General features: G+C 40.0%; 1 protein-coding gene across 1 annotated transcript in view; it reads right to left on the bottom strand.

The window, feature by feature from the left end:
• Nucleotides 1-23684, bottom strand: part of cfap77 (cilia and flagella associated protein 77) — a 190035-nt gene that overhangs the window by 42692 nt on the left and 123659 nt on the right. Inside the window, exon 5 of the mRNA XM_043720336.2 lies at nucleotides 4503-4608. Within this exon, the coding sequence (XP_043576271.1) occupies nucleotides 4503-4608 (106 nt within the window). The remainder of the gene's footprint in view (nucleotides 1-4502; nucleotides 4609-23684) is intronic.

The following is a 23684-nucleotide window of genomic DNA, read 5'->3' as shown; positions in this document are numbered from 1 at the left end:
GACCAACTCCCACAGCTACCTAGACTACACCTCCTCCCACCTTGCCCCCTGTAAAAATGCCATCCCATATTCCCAATTCCTTCGTCTCCGCCGCATCTGCTCCCAGGAGGACTAGTTCCAATACCGTACAACCCAGATGGCCTCCTTCTTCAAAGACCGCAATTTCGCCCCAGACGTGATCGACGATTCCCTCCACCGCATCTCCTCCACTTCCTGCTCCTCTGCCCTTGAGCTCTGCCCCTCCAATCGCCACCAGGACAGAACCCCAACTGGTCCTCACCTACCACCCCACCAACCTCCATATACATCGTATCATCAGTCGTCATTTCCGCCACCTCCAAACAGACCCCACCACCAGGGATATATTTCCCTCCCCTCCCCTATCAGTGTTCCGAAAAGACTACTCCCTCCGTAACTCCCTCGTCAGGTCCACATCCCCCATCAACCCAACCTCCACTCCTGGCACCTTCCCCTGCAACCGCAAGAAATGCAAAACTTGCGCCCACACCTCCCTCCTACTTCCCTCCAAGGCCCCAAGGGATCCTTCCATATCCGCCACAAATTTACCTGCACCTCCACACACATCGTTTATTGCATCCACTGCACCCGATGTGGCCTCCTTTATATTGGGGAGACAGGCCGCCTACTTGCGGAACGTTTCAGAGAACACCTCTGGGACACCCGGACCAACCAACCCAACCACACCGTGGTTCAACACTTCAACTCCCCCTCCCACTCCACCAAGGACATGCAGGTCCTTCGACTCCTCCATCGCCAGACCATAGCAACACGACGGTTGGAGGAAGAGTGCCTCATCTTCCGCCTAGGAACCCTCCAATCACAAGGGATGAACTCAGATTTCTCCAGTTTCCTCATTTCCCCTCCCCCCACCTTGTCTCAGTCAAATCCCTCGAACTCAGCACCGCCTTCCTAACCTGCAATCTTCTTCCTGACCTCTCCGCCCCCCACCCCACTCCAGCCTATCACCCTTACCTTGACCTCCTTCCACCAATCGCATTTCCAACGCCCCTCCCCAAGTCCCTCCTCCCTACCTTTTACCTTAGCCTGCTGGACACACTTTCCTCATTCCTGAAGAAGGGCTCATGCCCGAAACCTTGATTCTCCTGCTCCTTGGATGCTGCCTGACCTGCTGCGCTTTTCCATGGTAGATGAAGGGTCAATTAAAGCTTTCCAAAGACTGTTTGATCATTATCTGAAAAGAAAAAATTTGCAGACAATGGGGCAATGGTAGGGGCGTGGTACTTGGTGAATTACTTCTTCATGGAGCCAGCACAGACACAATGGGCAATAAAATCTCCTCTTCTGGTGACAAGTCAGTGACTAACACCTGCAGGAGTCCTTGTATTGCAAAAATGCTCACAACCTTTCAATTGTCATCCCTGTGTTTGAAAAATTAACTGTATGGACATTCAATTACTTTGAGTGGGTGTCCACAATGACTAAGAATGTTGAGTCCATGAAAGGCCTACATAGTCGATGTGTAACTGAGTCCAGGCTGTTCCCAGGAATGTGGGAGAGCTGCTAGTGGTCATTTTCATCCTTACAGACACTTTAGACACTGTCCCACCAATGTGGCTATGTTGGCATCCAATCCCAGCCGCCAGACAAAACTTCTCGCCAACATCTTCATTTTGGAAATCCCTGAATGACCTGATGGAGTTTAGCTGGTAGCTGGTGGCAACCTTTGCTCGGACAATGACTCTTGCTCCCCATAATAATATGCTGACTTTTCTATGATCTGGTCTTGACAGATCCAGAAAGGTTTCAATTCTGGTTGTAATGGCCCTTTTGTTACCCCTATCACCACTGGCTGTTTCAGTTTTGCCAGGATGGCATCTTTTTGAATCCACAGTCTGATATTGTCAGCGGTGACTGGAAGGGTGTCTGGAAAGTTTAAAACCAGAATGAACTCTTGTAGTGGCAGCACCACTGGTGGTGTGTCCACCAGAAGGAGGCAGCTCGAGGCATTAGCATTTGCCACTTGGCCTCCTAGACAGGATAGAGGCCTACCTCTATCGATTTTCCTGCTTCTCGGATGCTGCCTGACCTGCTGTGCTTTTCCAGCACCACTCTAATCTAGACTCCTAGATAGTGTTCCAGCTTGTAATTATACACATTTGAATAGGAGCCCACCGCAGAACTTGACCTGAAGCTATGGGGTGGCATGGCCCTGTCCTCTTTAAGTAGTCTTATCAGGGCTTTGTAGACCATTACTATTACACACACAAAAGATGATGGGCAAACTATCCTTCTTTATCTGGGCATATCTTTGAACATCATCAGCCAAAGTCCAGGAAGCACATGCTATTGGGCGTTTCTATTTCTTTTGTTTTTTTAATTCATTCTTGTGGAATGTGGGCGTCATTGGCTAGCCAACATTTGTTGCCTGTCAATAGTTGCAATTGACAAGGTGGTGGTGAGCTGCCTTCTTGAACCAATGCAATGTGTTTGACCCATAATGGTGAATTTCTGCAGTGTATCTTGTAGTATATACTGATGCTACCGAGTGTCAATGAAGGATGAAGTGGATGTAGTGCCAATCAAGCATGTTGCTTTGCTCTGGATGGTGTCAAGCTTCTTGAGTGTTGTTGGAGCTTTATGCATTCCAGGCAAGTGGGGAATATTCTATCACACTCCTGACTTGTGCCTTGTAGATGGTGAACAGGCTTTGGGGAATCAGGAGGTGATTTACTGAACGCAGTATTCCTAGCCTTTGTAGTATCCAGTGTCTCCAACCATTTTTTGATATTCTGAGGAGTGAATCAAATCAGCTGAAGACTGGTTTCTGTAATGCTGGGACAACAGGAGGAGGCCAAGATGGATCATTAATCACCCCAGACAATGATATCTGTTTCTTTACTTCCTTAAAGGCTACATCATGGCTATAAGACAATTCCCAAGGCTGACCCTTTTTCAATAGCAAATGTAAGGGTGCCAGGATGGAGGCTATGTTATGTATGCATTTTCTGTAATAATTCGCCAAGCTAAGGAAAGACCCAAGTTATGTTATGGACATGAGTACTGGGGAGCTTTTGATTGCCTTCACTTTATCTTCCAGTGGGTATTACCCAGTCTTTTTGACTCTGTAGCCCAAGTAGGTCACTTGGGGTGCTTGGAACACACAGTTTTCCCTCCTAAGGTGTACCCCCACCTTGGAGTAATATTTAAGCATTTAATCCAAGTTTTCTGAATGCTCTTTATTGGTTTTCCTGGTTATTAGCACATCATCCAGATAAATGACGAACTGGGGTAGACCTTATAAAATGTTCTCCATCATCTATTGGAAAATGGCACAGCTGATAATACTCCAAAAGGCATTGCAGATGTTGGTACAAACCCTCATGGGTATAAATTGTAGCATACCTCTGGTAATCCTCATCTAATTCCAACTGAAGGCAAGCATGGGTCATGTCCAGCTTCGTGAAGGACAGACTGCCCCACCCACCACTACCTTTGCATATTAATCCTTTATGCAAGGAATTAGGCATTTATCCAGCAGCAAGAAGCGGTTTACTGCTTGTTTGAAATCCCCACAAAGGTGAACCAACCTGTTGGACTTTACAATCGGTACAACTGGTGCTGCCCATTCTCAAACTGTACTGGTTTGATGATACCTTCGCTTTCCAGCCTCCTGATTTAAACCTGTACCTTTGCCCGTAAGGCAAATGGCTTTGGGTGGGCCTAGCAGAATTGTGGAATTACTTCTTGGTCAATATGTAAGAGGTGACCTTGGCTCCTTTGATAGTCCCAAAACTTCCCTGAAAATCCTCTGAGTATTTAATTAGGACTTCATTCAGGCAGCCATTTTCTAATCGAAATAATTTGAGTCAATCAAGTTGAATCTTTCTCAACCAATTTTGCCCCATCAAACATGGGACCGAGCCTTTTACCACAATCAGTGGTAACTGAACCAGCTGCTTCTCATAACAGACTGGAACTAAGTTGTACCCTTCATCTGTAAGTGTGTGTGTGTATGTGTGTGTGTCTGTGTGTGTGTCCTTGATGAACTATGTTCCACTTGGCTTGCAGGTACACAAATGTTTCAGTTCTGAAGCCCAACATTTTGCCCTGAATTGAACTTAAAACTATCAAAAACAGCTTTCAGCATCAATTAAATCAGTACAGAATTTATTACTATATTTGTTCAAACTTACAATATGCATCTGTACATATAAAACAAGTATAAGTCTTGTTAATATCCATTAAGTATAAGCATATAAGGCTGATGAAACAGTGTCAAAAGCAAAGTGTAGTGTTAATAATGCTTAATAAAATTAATTTAAGTAACAAAAAAGCAAATATAGTTTTTATGTTCTTATTAACAGTATAAACTTCAATTAGAGTTATTCTGTATTACAATTTATTCTGAAAGTAAGTAAACCTCTTCCACACCAGTTTAAACTGGATCCCATTCCAGTTTTTGTTATGAGATGCCCTGCAGATTTTTCATTTATAAAACACATGTTAGGCTGTAAACAAACCTGATGGGTCTTTTTCTTCTGCCTGATCCGGTCTCTTGCTTTTTGCTCGTCCATCCATTCCTTCTGGAATTTATTCTCCAGTAGGTCAAACATGGGGGTTGAGGGCCTGGGGGAAAGCATTACAAGTCAATAAGCACCTTGAGTTGATTGACTATTAGGATGTTCAAATATGTATTCCCTGATGATGAGCAAAATAAAACAGAAACTCTTATATGAAAAAAATAATAGGTTAGATTTTGTAACCATTATCTAAGAATGGGAAAATCTTGCAAAAATCTATGAGCAATTTTCATAGGTCAGTTAATAGAGAAGACGTCTCCACATGTGAGAAGAACAGAACAAGAGGCCATAAATATAAGATAGTCACTAATAAATTTCATAAGTATGCAAGAATAATTTATTTACTGTAGAATGTGGAACTTACAATTACAGGGAGCAGCTGGGGTGAATATCATTTATGAATTCAAGAGGAAGCTGGATAAGCACATAAGGGAGAAAAGCACAAGGATATATTGATGAGATTAGATGAAGAGGATTGAACAGCGGCTCCTGTGGAGCATAAACATTGGCATAGACTTGTTGGGCTAAATGACCTCTTTTGGTGCTGTAAATATTTTGTAACCTCATGGTTTTTGCAATTTTTTATAAGGTAGTTATATTTTAGCCTCATAAGTACAGTCATTACACTTTAAAATAATTATTGCATAATGTGTTCCCAGTGTTAAAATGCAAATGTTTATTTATCTCCTCAGCTCTTCCAGTTGTGCTTATCAGAAAGCTGTGCTTTATTGCTTAAGATGTGCAGAAAAATGTGACCATTATTCCAAGTTTAAATTTCTTTTCTCAGGTGAAACAAACTAATAGTCTTTGGATTACTCTTTACCCAAATTAAACGAAAACTATTGCTGATTTGAAATTATTTTAGGATAAATATCAAAATATGAGACCAGGCAAGGGTTTTGGATAATATGATTGACAAGAAAGAGTCTTTCAGTGCCATTGGCCCCTAAATTTCTGAGATTGGCGATTGCCTTTGAATCACCTCCTGTAACCTACCACAAAAGTTACACAGCATTTTAATTTTCTTTTTGTATACATTTATATTGGATGGCAGGGTGTCTGGAAGCTGGTGGTGGAGAATAATTTTACCTTTGATCTCAGATATTTTGTGGAAGTAACTACTTTTGTGATAAATAATTTGTTTTCTCCACCCAATTTGTTTTGCATTATGTCAGCCATGCAAGAAAATTAAGCTGTACAATGCATATTTATTGAGGAATAAAATCAAATTTATTACTGGGAAATATACTGTGCTATGTATTTTGTTGAGAATAATATATTAGTAATTAGGAGTCATTATTTTCATCAAGAATTCTGTGGTGAGAAACAGTTAATGTTTCAGGTAAATGATGACAGTTCTGATGAAGGTTGATACACATGAAAAGATGAGTGGGATCATAACATAAGAGTGAATGGTCATCATTAATATTAATTCTGTCTTTCTCCACAGCTGCTGCCTGACATACTGAGTATTTCCAGCATTTCTAGTTTGTATTTCAGATGTTCAGGATTAATGGTATTTTGATGTTGAATCTCACCAAGAGGCCTGGATGATGAAAAAACTACTTTTATATAACATGAAAGATTTATAACTACCAACTGAACTCAGGAGTAAGATTATACGGTGAAACTACTCCAGGATAATTCTTATTCCTCTAAAATAATGCAAACTGATGTTACATAGAATTGCCATCAAGATGATATGTGCTGAGCATGGTTGTGTGTGCATGGGTCTGGATGCATGATACAGTGTTGAAGCACCCTATTCTAAATGTAGCTTGCTCACAGGAGGAGGAACAATTGTAGCATAATCATCACACATGGATTGAATGGTAATCTGCGCTCAATTAGCAGAAACATCCAAGTATATATCATGTTGGTGCTTGAAAATCAAGCTTCACTTCCAGCATTGAAACATTTTGTTTAGTGATGGTCAAAAATTCCAGATATTTTTCTGTATTTCTTAAAAAAATGTAAATTCTGAATTAAAACCTTTTTTATAAATGACAGACAGAATCAGACCGAACAGAAAATTGGTTAATGTATCTGACTAAACATTTAAGCTAATTGATGATTTGTGGATTGAAAATGTTTTTTGGTTCTGTATAATTCTTTAATTCCACAATTTTATTCACTGGAAAAGATTTTCAGAAAACCTTTTTTATAGATGTATATTAGAAAAACATATGCGCATATTTTGAAAAATGCAGGGGGCTTGAAGAATTAATGTGCTGTTCTTATCTGAGATGTGAAAAGTTACTGTTACTGCAGTAGCAGTGTTCATATTCAAAACATTAGCAGTGCTCACCTTTTGTACTTCCATGGAAAAACTCAAAATCTGTCTATGGTCCATTCGAATTGATTCACAGCAGGAAGTGTGCAATGCTATAACGCTGTTCCTTTGGGGCCAGGTACACAATGCAGGTTTCCACCTGCATGCTTCTATTCAGCTAATTGTTCCCTTCTGGCCCAGTCTGTCTGTACTAACAAGGACAGTAGCAGGATGGTAATTGAAGTACTTAGCAATACACACATGAACAGGATACTGTGACTAATTACGGAGGTGTGGGAGGGCCTTTGGCTATTTAATTATTTGTGGTTTATGGGAAAACCTTAAAACGGAGAAGGTTAAAATATTCATTTTGGTTGTGCAATAATATATTCCTCAGTTGTATTTTGAAAAAGATCTTGCACAATATTGAAGTAGTTATGATGTGGCACAAGTGCTGTGGATCGGTTGCTATCAAACTCTTGTGTCAATCCTTTCAGTCCTAAGATATTTTTGATCTTCAGATGTCCAGTACAAGAGACTATTCTTGTTATATTAGCAGCAGGAATAATACTAAAGATGGGTGTTGAAAGATAGATAAAGTTAGCAGTGACGTTAATAAATGTCCCTATCCAATGTGTTTAGGCATACGTGTTTCTACATAGTTTTGTGGTGCAGTATTGAGAGTTTGCTGTGTTGTTTAGGGTGCTGTCTTTTGATGAGACTCTTATCCAAGGCCTTCTCAGGTGAATGTAAAAGGTTTTACAGCACTATTCAAGGAGGGGTTCTCCCAGTGTGCTGACCAACAGGTGTGATGGTGATAGGTGGATGCAGGTCGGGGGCTAATGTAATTGGTCAGTGGGAAGGGTGGAGTGGATAGGTGCATAGGAAAATGGACAGATAAGAACAGATCCAGGAGGTGAGGAGGTGGTGTGGGGCTAGACATGGGATAAGGCTGGAGAAGGAGGGACTTTGAAGCTGGGTGAAGTTGATGTTGAGGCTGTTGGGCTGTAAGCGTCCCAGGCAAAATATAAGATGTTGATCCTCCAGTATCCATTTGAAAACTGGGGCAATTAAAATGGATGGTAACTTTAATTTCCACTCCCTCAACAACATGTCCATGCTTGGCCTCCTCCACTGTCAGAATGAGGCCAACCCATTCTAATCTGTCCACCTTCCTACGCACCTATCCACAAAGCTATTTTTGTCTCTGGTTCACTATGTCCTTTAGGGAAGGAAACTTATCCTGTGAATGGATTAAAAACCACTTTTATCTTAATCAGAAAATACCATGAAATATCACAATAGCACTTACATCATGGAGGTTGAGTGTTTATGGAGCATTTAACAATAATAAACACTGAGAATTCTCCACATACATGAAAACAAGTTAGAACATAGAACATAGAAAAGTACAGCACAGAACAGGGCCTTTGGCCCATGATGTTGTGCCGAGATTTAATCCTAATGTAAAATATAGTAACAACCGACGCACCCCTCAACTCACTACTATTCATGTGCATATCCATAAGGAGGAAAAGCTGCAACTTGAAGAGAAAAGGGTAAGAAATATAGACTCTAGGGTAGAAATCTGAAACCACAATCAACAAAGAAGCTTTTCAAGATGTTTTTGAAAGCAGGATTGGAGATGCCATGGGATAAGGAACTGTATAGGGAATTCCAGATATCAGGGCTATAAAATGCAAAAATGCAGCCACTAATGATAGAAGGAAGAGAATTGAAGAGAGGAGAGTAGCATATAAGGAATATGCTAGGAAGAAATCACTGATCCAGTGAGGCTTTGAAATGGTTTCAAAGCAAGGAGAGGAATTTTGGAATTTCCATGTGTTTTGGGCCAGGCCAGACCCCCCAAAACATTTCAAGAAGGTAGCCCATACCTTAACTTTACTAATTGGTGTAAAGTGGGTATTCCAGGAGAGAATCAGCTGGTCAAGCCACTTAATTTTCAACAAAACAGAATTTATTTACAAGATTGCTGAATGAAACACAAACAGAAAACAGAATACTGAATAACTTAACCACTCTGAAAACCCAACTGATCATCCCAACTTAATGATGCTGTTCTAAATACTTGTAACAATCCCCATAAACACCCCTTGGCACAAAAGGTAAAATCAAACACAAATTCTTACAGGATTGAAGGCAGAGAGAGAGTACCAGCCTGGACCTGCTTCTTTGGGTCTCCAGCAGCCTTTCTTCACATTACTGCTATAAAAAACTGACCACACCCCTTTCATTGTACAAGCGTTTTTTTCTAATCTGTTAGCTATTATCAAATTGGCCCTAAAACCCTTTAACCCCCAGACTTTTCGTACTCTAAGTTATTTACGACCTGTCTGAAAAAAAAATCAAGGACTGTATAAGCTTGTTAAAGAAACAGCTTTGTCACACCTTCCCCCTTAAAAAGAAAGAACCATCAATATCTAAAGATGGCTTCATTATAAAACCTCTTAAACCTAAATCGATAGTACGTGAAAACATCCACATACGTTCCATTGACTATAAACATGCAAACATGCACAACTACGTTCTGTTTCAGTCTGTTGTACTCCTGTCACCAAACGCCTCCATTTCTCATTTGAGTTTCGACAATGTTTCGGTAATCACATTTTTTGTCCTGCCACATGCATAATTTTCAAATTGAATGGCTGTAACAACAAGCTCCGTCTAAACAGCCTGATATTTTTGTCCTTAAATGTCTCTACAAACTTCAATGGGTTATGATCAGTGTATATGATTGTTTCAGACACGTTACTGGTAACGTAAACACTGAAATGTTGTAATGCCAACACCAAGCTCAAAGTCTCATTCTTAACCGTTGAATATTTCTGCTGATGAATGTTCAACTTCCTGGAGAGCACCGACACCCACATCACTTGCATCGATAGCCACCTTGAATGGCTTTGCGTAATTAGGTGTGGCTAATGCCGGGACAGTGGGTTAACACAGCTTTCAGGCTGTCAAATGCCTTCTGAAAATCCACTGTCCACTGAAACCTCTTGCCTTTCTTTAGCAATTGAGTGAGTGGAGCAGCCACACTGCTAAATTTTAGTACAAATTTTCGATGAAATCCACTCAATCCCAGGAACCGTAGGACTGTTCTTTTTGACAATGGTATGGTAAATTCCCCAATTACCTTTGTTTTTGCATCCTGTGGGGTTATTTGTCCATGTCCAATAACATGGCCCAGGATGGTGACTTGGGCTTTGGCAAATTCACTTTTAGTCAGGTTAATCGCCAAGCCTGCCTTTTGAAGTTGATTAAATAAGTCTGATAAATGTTGGAAATGTTCAGTCCCTGTGTAACTAAAAATCATCATATACGACACAGTTGGGTAATCTGGCAATGACCTTATTGGTTAGTCTCTGAAATGCGGCTGGCACAAATGGCATGACTTTAAAGTGAAACAGTCCATTTGGTGTTACAAAAGCCAAAATTATCTTTGCTCTTTCTGATAAAGGTACCTGCCAGTATCCTGTGAGCAAGTCCAACTTAGAAATACAAATTGTTTGTCCCACCTTCTCAACACAGTCTTCCAAATATGGAATCGGATATGCATCAGTCTTTGTAACTGCATTGATTTTACGATAGTCCACACATAACCCTTAGGTACCATCTGGTTTTTGGACCATTACTATGGGTGAGCTCCAGTCACTGTAGGTCACTTTGATTATGTCATCTTGAAGCATACATTCAATCTCCTTCTGAATCTGTGCCAATTATGCCAGTAAGGATTTTGCTTAATTGGAACAACATCTCCTATATCTACATCATGCTAAAATTTGGTACAAATATTTGATAAAATCCACTCAATCCCAGGAACCATAGTACTGCTCTTTTTTGTCGATGGTATGGAAAATTCTCTAATTACTTTTGTTTTTGCATTTGTGGGGCCATTTGTCCATGGTACTTCCCAACTTATTTCCACTTGTCTCCCCATGTGATAGTAATAACTCTTTCAGGTCATTTTGATTTTCCTCTGCAAGGTAACTCAATAATTTATCCCAATTTTTGACAACTTCCTTATTGTCTAATTTAATTTGAGGAATGTCCAATTCAGAATCCTCTGAACTTGGTTTCTCCCTCTGTGTTGTAATCAATAACACATTCTCCTCTTGCTTTCCTTCCCTATCAAAATACCTTTTCAGCATATTGACATGACACACTCAGTGAGATATCTTTCTGTCTGGAATCCCTATCAAGTAGTTCACCTCACTCAATTTCTTTTCGACTTGATAAGGTCCACTAAACCTTGCTTTTAAAGGTTCACCTATCACTGGAAGTGACACTAATACCTTATCCCTGATGGCAAAATTGTGTTTTTTTGATTTCTTATCTGCTTCCTCTTTCATTGTCTGCTGTGATACTTTTATATGCTGTCTAGCCAATTCCCCAGCTCTATTTAATCATTCCCTAAAATTTGACACATAGTCCAAATATGTGGTCTCTGAATTCTGACTTACGAATTTCTTCTTAATCCATTTTAATGGTCCTTTCACTTCATGCTCCAAGACTAATTCAAATGGACTGAATTTGGTCAATTTATTTGGTGCATTTGATCACAAAAATCACAAATGGTATTCCCTTATACTAATCATCCGGATAGTCCTGACTATAAGCCCTCAACATGGTCTTTAATGTCTGCTATCTTTCTAGCACTCCCTGTGACTCTGGATAGTACACAGTAGATTTGAATTGTTTTATTCCTAAACTGTTCATAACTTCTTGAATAATTTTGATGTGAAGTTTGACTTTTGATCTGTTTGTATCTCGGTAGTCGATATCTAATGAAAAATTTGAGTAATTCCTCTACCTTTTTAGCTGTGATATCGCATAATGGGGCAGCCTCTGGAAATCTAGTCGATGCATCCGTTATTGTTAAGAAATACTGATTCCCACTTTTTGTTTGAGGTAGGGGACCTATGCAATCAATTAAGACTTTTGTAGAAGGTTCCTCAAATGCAGGAATAGGTATAAAAATTGCAGGTTTTATTACTGTCTGTGGTTTGCCAATTACCTGACATGCATGACATATCTGGCAAAATTCAACTCCATCCTTGTGCAGTCCAGGCCAGTAAAAATGTTTTTACATTTTAGCTTGTGTTTTTCTCACTCCTAAATGACCCCCAAGTGGTAGCTCTTGCGCCACACACAACACATCCTTTCTATAATCCACTGGCAATACAATTTGATGAACCTCTCTCCATTTCTCATCTGCCTGAATATGTGATGGCCACCATTTCCTCATTAAGATACCATTTTTAAGAAAATAACATTTAGGGATACATTTGGATTCCTTTTCTGTGTATGCCTTTTGATACAATTGCTTTAAGTTTTCATAAATTATTTGGATGCGAGCATAAGAGGTACAGTTAGCAAGTTTGCAGATGACACCAAAATTGGAGGTGTAGTGGATAGCGAAGAGGGTTACCGCAGATTAAAGTAATGGACAGGGGAATGTTGATAGATGTTATTTATTTTGGCTGCCAGAAGGTATTCAATTAAGACCCTCATGCTGTAGCTAAAGTTGGAGCTCTTGGAATTCAAGGCAAATTATTACCTGGCTAGGAGATTGTCTAAATAGCACAACAAACAGAGTGGGGATAATTGGCATGTATTCTGATTACTGTAATGCCCCATAGAGATTCATCTTGCCATCTTAATTATTCACCCATTAGGTAAAGGTAAAGTCACCAAAGTCCCACCATCTCATTGGAGAGAGATGACTGATAGCGAGTTTAACCTAAGAATTGCCAAGCTGCAGTCATGGTGACCTCAGCAAGGAATTTACCCCACATTGTTGGTGTCCTTCTGTATCTAAAACCGGTTGTCCAGCCAACTAAACTAACCACTTCCTGCACTTACTATGACTTAGATGATGGAAAGACAGCCACATGTCCAAATTTGCTGATGGCACAAAGATAGGTAGAAATGTAGATGCAAGCATAAGATTACAGAGGTATTAATAGATTAAACAAATGGGAAAAATTGTGGAAAATGGATTCCGATGAAGCCAAGTTTGAGGTCATCTGCATTGTACTTGAAAAGTACTTTCCAAATGATGGAAGGGAAGGAGCAATAGAGCTACAAAGAAACTTTTAAGGATCCATACACTTAGATCATTAAATGTCAGAGACAGGTACAAAAATAAGCAAAAAGGCTAATGAAATGCTGACCTGTATATCATGAGGAATAGAACACAAGAAGATAGAGGTCTCTATCTGTATAGAGACCTGATTAGGTCAGGAATGCTGTGTTCATTCTGGGCACCAGGCTTTCAAAAGGACAAAATGCAGAATAGATTTACTGCAATGATATCCTGACTCAAAGGTTTAAATTTAAAGGAGACCGTATACAACCTAGGGTCTTATTCACTGGAATTTTAGAGTCTAATTGATGATTTAAACAAACTTGTCAGGATATTGAGAGAACAGTTAGATTATCAGCAGACAAACTACTTTTGCTAGTGCCATAGTCTAAAAGTTCATTTCAGTGATGAAATTAGGAAGCACCTCTAGATACAGAGGAACCTTGGTTGTCCGAATACCAATTATCCAAAAATCGGATTATCCGAAGGAGATCTCGAGGTCCCGATGGAAACATTACATCAAAGACATGTTTTGTTTACAGTGATTAAACAGGCACCGTCTCCAAATGACTGACCTCCCGCCCTCTCTCCCCCCCACACCTTCCCTGGAGTTCTACTGAGGGGTGTACCCTAAACCCCCCCTTCCCCAAATAATCCCTCCAACATTGCCCTGTACAGGGCAAAGGTGGAACCTGTCAAAAAGTTGCAGTAAAAGTGTGTGTGTGTGTGTGTGTGTGTGTGTGTGTGTGTGTGTGTGTGTGTGTGTGTGTGTGTGTGTGTGTGTGTGTGTGTGTGTGTGTGTGTGTGTGTGGTGTACGCGCGCGCGCGCGCTGTTTGGAGACTTACTCCACTAAGGCAGCAGCAGTCTTGTTGTTGATGTCCAGTCCGGCTGCCTCAGAGAGGGGGCGGGTGGGGGGCAGTGTCAGATGGTTTTGGAGGGGGGTGTTGCACGGGGGCAGTGGACGGTGTTGGGTGTGGTTGGGGTGTTGCACTGGGGCAGGGGGGCAGTGTTGGGCAGGGTTGGGGGCAGGGGGTTGCACGGGGGCAGTGGATGGTGTTGGGCGGGGCCTCGCGCGCTGTCTTGCTGGCTTACCTCCTGAATGGTGAGCAGACTTTAAAAACTCCGAGCCCCAGAGGAAAAGCATTTAATTGATTAAGCAAATAATCGATTATCCGAACGAAATGATATAGAAGATGGTATCATTAGCAATAACATTAGCAAATTTGCTGATGATACAAAGCTGGGTGGCAGGGTGAAATGTGATGAGGATGTTAGGAGATTACAGGATGACCTGGATAAGTTAAGTGAGTGGGCAGATGCATGGCAGATGCAGTTTAATGTGGATAAATGTATGGTTATCCACTTTGGTGGCAAGAACAGGAAGGCAGACTACTACCTCAATGGAATCAATTTATGTAAAGGGGCAGTACAGAGAGATCTGGGTGTTCTTGTACACCAGTCAATGAAGGCAAGCATGCAGGTACAGCAGGTAGTGTAGAAGGCTAATAGCATGCTGGCCTTCATAACAAGAGGAATTGAGTATAGAAGCAAAGAGGTGCTTCTGCAGCTGTACAGGGCCCTGGTGAGACCACACCTGGAGTACTGTGTGCAGTTCTGGTCTCCAAATTTGAGAAAAGACATTCTGGCTATTGAAGGAGTGCAGCGTAGATTCACGAGGTCAATTCCTGGAATGGCAGGATTACCTTACATTGAAAAACTGAAGCGACTGGGCTTGTATACCCTTGAGTTTCGAAGACTGAGAGGGAATCTGATTGAGACGTATAAGATTATGAAAGGATTGGACACTCTGGCAGTAGGAAACATATTTCCACTGATGGGTGAGTGCCGAACCAGAGGACACAGCTTAACAATACGGGGTAGACCATTTAGGACAGAGCTCAGGAGAAACTTCTTCACCCAGAGAGTGGTGGCTGTGTGGAAGGCTCTGCCCCAGAGGGCAGTGGAGGCACACTCTCTGGATTCATTTAAGAAAGAGTTGGATAGAGCTCTCAAAGATAGTGGAATCAAGGGTTATGGAGATAAGGCAGGAACAGGATACTGATTAGGAATGATCAGCCATGATTATATTGAATGGCGGTGCAGGCTCGAAGGGCTGAATGGCCTACTCCTGCACCTATTGTCTATTGTCTATTGAAATAGTGCCTGCCTATCACGTTCAGATAATTGAGGTTCCACTGTATATTGGTGAGAGAGCTTTGGAATACTCTTCCACAAATAATAGTTAATGGTGATCAATTGTTAAATTTGAATTAAAATAACACCAACTCATATTGATACAGGGCTTTTAACATCATGAAATGTCCTAGATGCTTCAAAGATGTGTTATTAAACAAAGTATGATACTGAGCCACGAAATAAATATGAGGTCAAATGATCAAGAATTGGACAAAGAAGCAGGCCTTAAGAAATGTCTTCAGGTGAAAAGTGAGGTAGAGAGGCAGAGAAACATAAAAATTGCAGAGCCTGGAATCTAGGCAAATGAAGTCATGAATGAAGTAAATATGCTTGGAAATGTACAAGTGGCCAGAATTAGAGAAGGAAAGATATGTTAGAAGCATGTGAGGTGGGAATGGGCAGGATCATAAAGAGATTTCATAATAAGAATGAGAATATTAAAATCAAGATGTTGCTTGACTGGGAACCAATGTTGGTCAACAAGTACAGTGAGGTAAGTGAATAAGACTTGCTCCAAGTTAAGACATTTGGCAGCAATGTTTTGTATGATCTCAGGTTTATGAAAGTTGAGAATGTGAGAGACCAGTCAGTATTGGAATAGTAAAGTTGTAGATATGGAGAGTCATACAGCACGGAAACAGGCTCTTCGGCCCAATTTGTCCATGCCAACCGGGTTTCCTAAACTGAACTAGACCTATGTGCCTACGTTTGGTGCATATCTCACTAAAACCTTCCTATTCATGTACCTGTCCAAATGCCTTTTAGATGTTGTAATTGTACTTCCTCTATTACTTCCTCTGGCAGCTCATTCCATAAATGCACCACGCTTATTATACTTTTCCATTTTTACTTTTGCACCATTCAGGAGTGAACAATCATTGCAGTTCACGTATGTGATCTTTGAATGTTTGCCATTACTTTTCCACCAGTGTCCCTTGAAGAAACATTCTCCAATCTGACCCAGCCAACTCAAACCCCAACCATTGTAGTTCTTCTACTTAGATTCAGAACCCTAGTTAAAGATTGCTTTCCATTTGGATGAGGACATTTATCATATTATAGTCGCTCATACCAAAGAGCCTCACACAAATAGACTATCACAGATGAGTTGAAATGGCAAAGTTAAGCAATGTTACAAAGGACAAAAAAAAGTTTCTATGGCACAAATTTGAAGTCAGAGCTTATCTCAGGATCAAATATGATACCAAGGTTGCAAATAGATTAAAAAATATCTGAGATTAACAGTCTTTTGTTAAGCAAAGCATTATGTTTTTGGTTCACTAGAACCACGAATAGAACACAAGGTAGACAACGAGTAAATTTGAACAGGGAACACTTTATGGTGCATCCATCAGCTCCACAGTCAGATTTAAACAGCCTCTCCCATTTCCAGGCCACCTGACCTACTCTCTTAAAGAGGAAGCTCACACCCACCTACATATATAATACTCCTCCCCTTTATTTAATTACACTCCTTAACCAGATATGTACATCTACCAATTACAACTATTATACAGGCATTGTAGCTAACGTATATACATCATCAGAAATATTTACAAAAAAAAGACATGGACAAAGAAAACGACCCTTCCGTAGTTTACGTGGACATTATCAGTCTCTCAGGGGAGGGCAATTCCATGAAGACAGTGTCTTTGTCTCAGGAACTTTTCTAGTGAAGTCTCCTGGGCTTCCAGAAACTGCTGTTGTTTCATCGATATGTCCCTCTCTGATTGGCTTTTGTTGCCCTGTGACAATGCTATTGTCTCCTTCCTGGGTAACCAACTCTGGCTCAGAGACACACGACTTTGTTGACACTCTGGTCCCATCTGGACTGGCTAGGTATTCTGGTGGAAATCCTCTGTTACTGAGGGACAGTGGCCAACTGGTCACCATGTCTCCTCCAGACTAGTTCATCCCTAGCCCACAGTGAAGATGTTAACGGTGCTGTTTGACCAACCCCCAGACCCCCAAGTCTCTCCTCTTTGAAATATCTCTGACTGTGAGGCTCCCATCTTTCTGGCCATCTGTCCCTCTTGGTTTTGCTTTCCCACCACTCTGGACTCTTCTAGCTACAATAAGTCAAACATGATTCTCATCTGGTGGTTGAACATTAAGGACGTTAGTGAGCACTGAGTTGTCATTGGTGATGTGTTCCTGTACATTCTGAGGAACTTGTTGAGTTGTCATCCTGATGAATGCTCCCCTTGTGGAGCCTTTAAGGCATGCTTCAGGGTTTGTAGAAATCTCCCTGCCTGGCCATTTGTTGCAGGGTGATATTGAGCCAATCTCACATGGTCTGACTGTGATTTTCCAGGCATTCTTTATACTCCCCAATCACAAACTATGGATCACTATCACTCACAAGGTTTCCAAACCTGGCCAATATTTCATACAGTTGGTCTTTCATTGCTTCCGCTGATACCGACTTCATGACCACCACCTCAGGCCACTAGGAGTAGCATCCATGACCACTAGTAGCATCTGTCCCTTTACTGATCCCACAATTTCAATGTGAATCCACTGCCATGGTGATTGAGGCCATTCCCATGGGTAAAGGGGTGATAATGGGGCACTTTCCATAGGACGCATCCCATACCATGCATAGGATTTGCATGATTCTGCTTTCTTCTCAATCTGGGAGTCCACTTCGGCCACCAAAAGTAGCTCCTGGCTATTTCTTTCATATGCTCTCTACTAGCATGCCTTAAAGTCATCACAAATCCTTACCATGCCTTTTACTTTTAAGACAGGAATGACTGGAGTGGCCCATTCATTTATGGTTACTGGTTCCACTACTCCCAGGTTCACTAGCCGTTCCAGTTCTGTCTACACTTTAGGCCGGATGGTGTACAGTATTGGATGTGCTTTCAGACTCCTTGAACATGCCTCCCACTTCAACCAAAGTTTAATTTCTGTTCCTTTCACTTCTCCCAGGATTCCCTTGAAAACATCTTTATACCTGTCCAAAATATCTTGCAAATAGTTGTTGAGTCTACCAGCCTATTAACTATGCCCCAATTTAACCCTGATTTCTGTAACCAGGTGTGTCTGAATAATGCGAAGTAGTCACTTTTCATTAGGTGCAGGGGCAGTTTAGTACATTGGTCCATCAGCTGTGCTTTTAGCAATATATTTACATATATATACATGTGGCACCACTTGTTTATAAATCCCTTGAAATAGACAGGCACTTTTTAATCTGTTTGCCAATGAAAGAGGCAGTAGTTGACTTAGGTGTCATCTGCATACCTGTGGGAAGTTAATATTGTACTTTCAGATAATGCCACTAAAAGATTAATCATATCCTTGAAGTTTATCTATATAATTTTCCGATGATGTCCAATAAGAAAGACATATTTTGTGGTTTGGCATAAAGGGACGGTGTGGGTTTGATGCATGTTAGAGTGTTTGCATCAGTTTTTGATGCAGTCATTATTTCTATCCCTTGTATCACCATGTACTCTTGTTATCCAAGTGGTTACTGTGGTTCAAATCAAAGACGGATGTGCTACTATTACTCATTATTATTCTGACTGCTATGCTGTTAAGCTCTTTCAATTTGTTTTAAATATAATTTCTAAAAACCAGAAACATTTCTTCAAGAAATCTGTCTTAAAATGCACTAAGACCTCGCTGACTAACAAATTAAAACACTATCTGCTGGACTTCTTGAATACTCGATAATGGGCCAGAACAGGTCAACCTTTCTTCTCGCGAACGTCTTCAACAAACAGCTATTTATACACCTTAGTTGCCAATCTGTGGTAGTTCAATTATAATAACAATAATTCCATAACTGAGCAATTTTACCTCTAGCCATTTGCATTTATTGTTAGTAAAACAAAGAATGATCAATATGAAGTTGCAATTTGTGTGCTATTTCACCTCTCAAAAATAAGAAAAGTTCACACAAGTACGCACTGAAGTGAAATTGATTGTGGTGCATTACTAAGGAGTCTATCAATGGCAAGTTAAAAGCAAGGATCTGGCAGAGTTAAGTTTCTAACGATCTTAATCTTCTTGTTCTTTTTGTTTTAAACTCAGCTAATGTGAACATGTGCTGCTGAATGGAGAAACAGTGTCATTTCTTAAATGTCTGTAATTTGGCTGATGTTTTCTGTCGCAATCTCTGTCATATGCAAGCAGTTCCTTATAAGTGCTAGCACATGAGCGTTGCTGGGAGCTGATTGGAGGATCCCGTGGGGCTGAGACCCTGGCTCATCCTCATTAGTGCTGACCTTGGTAAGAGAAAGAGGCAGCTGATGGATAGAGTATGCGGTGGACAAGTCCCATGGGAACCCCTATCTTATCTATTATTGTACTCTTCCCACCTCTCTGACCCTCGCAGATCTGAACACTGCAGGCATCAGGGAGAGAATAAATCTGTGTCTGATCCTGAAAAAAGGACAGAATAAAAATGTCCTTTTTTTATGAGGGTCAAAGGCAATATGTATCAAATACGATATTATCTATGAAATTTTAATAATAAGTAACTTGTAGCCTGTATCTATCTTTGAATACCATAATTTTACTGCTTATTCAACCTATTATTTTGTTTTTGGATTTAAAGATCTATTGTGAGATATCTGAGAAGCCCATACACTGTTTGTAACCATTCAGAATAGTATAAGCTCTAAATACAGTGACAATGTCTGCTTGGCATCATCCAGATCATACTGAGTGTAGCAGGAATCCCATCAACTAGCTGTCATTATAACAAGGTGTAGGTACCATGAGGATGTGCCACTCAAAGAAAATCAGCACTATAAGTGCCACTAGTTAGTGCCTTTGTTGTTTTCAGCACATTTTACAAAGCGTCATTATCTGAGCAGGATACTGAATATCCTGCAATGATGTACTGTATATCAAAATCAAAATATATATTTATACTGTGTTTGCATGTATACATTTAAAGCTTCCCAAATTGTTTTAAAGTCAATATTTGGAAAAGAAATGAATTACTATCCAAATGACTCATGAAGCTATCACAGTATCTATTCTGAGCTATGTATATAGGAAGCTCACAGGTTGAACACCTGGCCCCACATATTGACAAGGACAGGGTTGTGAAGTTGATGAAGGGGGAATTGGGCACGAAGGTTAGAAATCTGGAATTATTTGTATGCTGAGGAGTTTTAACTTCAGACAGCATGTAACTTTTTTTTTGAAGGGTCCCAACTTGAAGCATGCCTGATTTGACAGGCCTGGCTTCAAGTTGGGTGGAGAATGATGTGGAGCTGCAGGCGATAAGGCTATAATTGTGACTAAGACTGTTAGTGCTTAGAATTGACTTATGTTTTAACAATGAATAATTTTGCCTTGATTAAGCAAGTGAGGGATTAAATTATATTCTGTTTGGTTGTGGTTAGCTGTAAAAGACTTTCCATAAGGAAGAACAGTCATAAGACCGAATTCAAAACTAAGGCCATGGATTTATGATTTTATGGCTGTTTCTATGGCTCAAGCTAACATAAATGCAGTCTAACAAATATGAAAATAATTTGATGTACAAGGCTTTTCATGAAGAAAACAGCAGTTTCAAAATAGTTTCGTTCTGTAATTTAAGATATGAAATGGTTTTGCATATAGTTTGTGTGAATATTTCAAGTTTTAGACATAAACAATTACTGTGAATTTACTAATGGGTTCAGTTAAGATTTTGATGGGTTTGGAGAATATTTAGATGCATTAATTAGAACATTTGGAATGATATTAAATCATTACTGGTGGTTAGCACTGCTGCCTCGCAGCACCAGGGACCCGGGTTCCATTCTAGTCTCGGGAAACTGTCTGTGTGGAGTTTGCACATTTTCTCTGTGTCTGCATGGGTTTCCTCTGGGTGCTTTGGTTTCCTCCCACAACCCAAAGGTTAGGTGAAGTTACCATGCTAAATTGTCCATAGCGTTCAGGGATATGTAGGTTAGGTGCATTAGTCCAGGGTAAATGTAGAGTCATAAGGTAGGGCAATGGGTCTGGGTGGATTACTCTTCAGAGGGTCAGTGTGGACTTGTTGGGCCGAAGGGCCTGTTTTCACACTGTAGGGATTCTATGATTCTATTCTATATATTCTAAATAGACATATAAATTATTCTAGGAGAAAGTGAGGACTGCAGATGCTGGCGTATCAGAGTTGAGAGTGTGGTGCTGGAAAAACACAGCATGTCAGGCAGCATCCAAGGAGCAAGAGAATTGACATTTCAGGCTTAAGCCCTTCATTATAAGTTATTCTACAAATGCTACATTATTTTGTAAAGATCTAAGAAATTGGCAGGTCAATTTAGGCAAGCTGTTACAACAGTGGTGATCTTACAAAATGTTTAAGATGTCAAAGACTTTGAAGCAGGAAATAGTAGGAAGTGATTTCACTATGATGACCATTACTTCTAAACTAACCAGTCAGGATCTGGGTATACAGTGTTAAGCCAATCTAAGATTGATCTTGTGCTATACATGTGTTGACAAACCAATTAGAGTTCAGGACATTTCTGATCATGCACATGATGGAATGGTGAGCAAGGATTAATATGTGGTGTTTCTTAATGGTTTGGCGTTAAAGAAAATGGAATATAGAAGGTCAACTTCAGACAACAAAAGAGAACATGTGTCTAGTGTTAGAACCCTTGCTGTTTTTTTAATTATTCTATTGGGTTTATTAAATCATTTTTGGTTTGAAGCTGTGAGCTGTAAGATAAAAGGTGACCTATGCATTGTGAGCAGCAGCTTTGTTTAAAAAAAACTGTTACTTGTTCATGTGGCTGGGCCTAAAAGTTAATTGCACAGTTTCTTCTTACAAAGTTCTCTCTATACCCGTTGATTCAGGAGAGGCCTTATACTTGATCAGATAGCAGATATTTGGTCATTAATGAGATCAGTAGCTAAGAATTGGTACCAGCAAGTCAGAGAGAACTGATGATCAAACAGAAGGAGGGGGCTGGCATTTTTAAAGCTGTTCTGAACTAGGAATTTCAGAGAGAAGGAGTTTGGTTGTTGATGCTACAGTATAAAGGTTTGAAAGCTCCCTGTCTAATCTCTCATTATCAGCTATTGGAAGTTTAGATAACAGAAACTAAATTATAAAGTGTTACTGAATCTTCCTCAGTGAACTGGAAAAGGTGGCATTGATTGACATCTTCAGAAAATCAAACAAATGAGAAAGCTATGAAACAATGCATTGTGGAAACTGCTTAAGTAATCTGACCAGTTTTGTTACTTCTTTTTTAAAGAAACGTTTACTCATTTAACTTTATTTGTCTTTTGTGTGAGTGGGGCTGAAAACAAAGGTTACTAGGTTTAAATCATGGACTTTAAATGACTTTGTTTAATTTTGCTAAAGTTACTGGATTGTTAATGAACTTTTTTGTTTAATCTAAACTTGGTGTCTAGTATCGATTATTCACTGGTTATAATCAATCCAGTATTGATTATTCAAAAACCAGTGGGGTAATTTTTTAAGGCCTTTGAAGGCTCTATTTTTACTGTGCTGTGAATGCAGAGGTAGCTGTATGCCTGTGGTAACATCAGCCCACCAGAAATACTACTGGTATCAAAAGTAGATCAACTAAAAAAAAACACTTATTTTTATAGAGTATAATTTCTTTTGTACTTGTTGTTCTAAATGTAATAAAGTCTGTGAATCTTGTGAAAACATACTTGTACCTGGAACGGGCCTTGTAACTTATCAGAACTTGTCTTTTAGATTGGCTGCCTCAAATTCAGTCTATAATTATTATTGATTTAGTTATTACAATTAAAGCAAAAGTGAACCATAAAGTTTTACAAGTCGTAGGTCCCCCAACTTAACTCAATTGTGATAATCTGCACACTTGAGTAACTGCTAACATTCACTAAAATGCAATTTGCCCACCTCGGGTGGAACAACATAACACCTGTGCTCAACCTTAGAACTACTGTCCACCATGGAGTCAACAATATGAGATAGCCAACGGATTGAATTGATGGAGAACATTGATAAGGAGAAACTAGGATTGTAAGAAATTTGTGTAGAACAATTTACTTATAAAAGAACCTACAAATTTCTTACTGACAGAATGAGAGAGAAGAGGGAAAGATTTTAAAAATCCCAGTCTGTATATGCACTCTTACAGCGTTTTCAATAAGCAAAATTCTTAATGTGAGTCATCAATGGAGCAAATTAGGTTAACCATAAGTCTTCCTTTGTCTATACTGCTAGAAACCTGACTCTAATAATTTCAGCTCCCTATCAATGCAGTAATTTTTTTTCAATCTGTAACAGGATGGATTATAAAATCAATAAAAGACAACTTGATCAGATGGGCCAATGGGCTGTGAAGTGGCAGATGGAGTTTAATTTAGATAAATGTGAGGTGCTGCATTTTAGGATGCAAATCTTAGCAGGACTTATACACTTAATGGTAAGGTCCGAGGGAGTGTTGCTAAACAAAGAGACCTTGAAGTGTAGGTTCATAGCTCCTTGAAAATGGAATCGCAGGTAAATAAGATAGTGAAGAAGGTGTTTGGTATGCTTTCCTTTATTGGTCAGTGTATTGAGTACAGGAGTTGGGAGGC

This window comes from Chiloscyllium plagiosum, unplaced genomic scaffold, assembly GCF_037043375.1.
Source record: "Chiloscyllium plagiosum isolate Xiang-an unplaced genomic scaffold, Cpla_swu_hap1 HiC_scaffold_21, whole genome shotgun sequence".
Classification (NCBI taxonomy): Eukaryota; Metazoa; Chordata; class Chondrichthyes; order Orectolobiformes; family Hemiscylliidae; genus Chiloscyllium; species Chiloscyllium plagiosum.
This window is presented reverse-complemented; position numbering and strand designations above follow the sequence as displayed.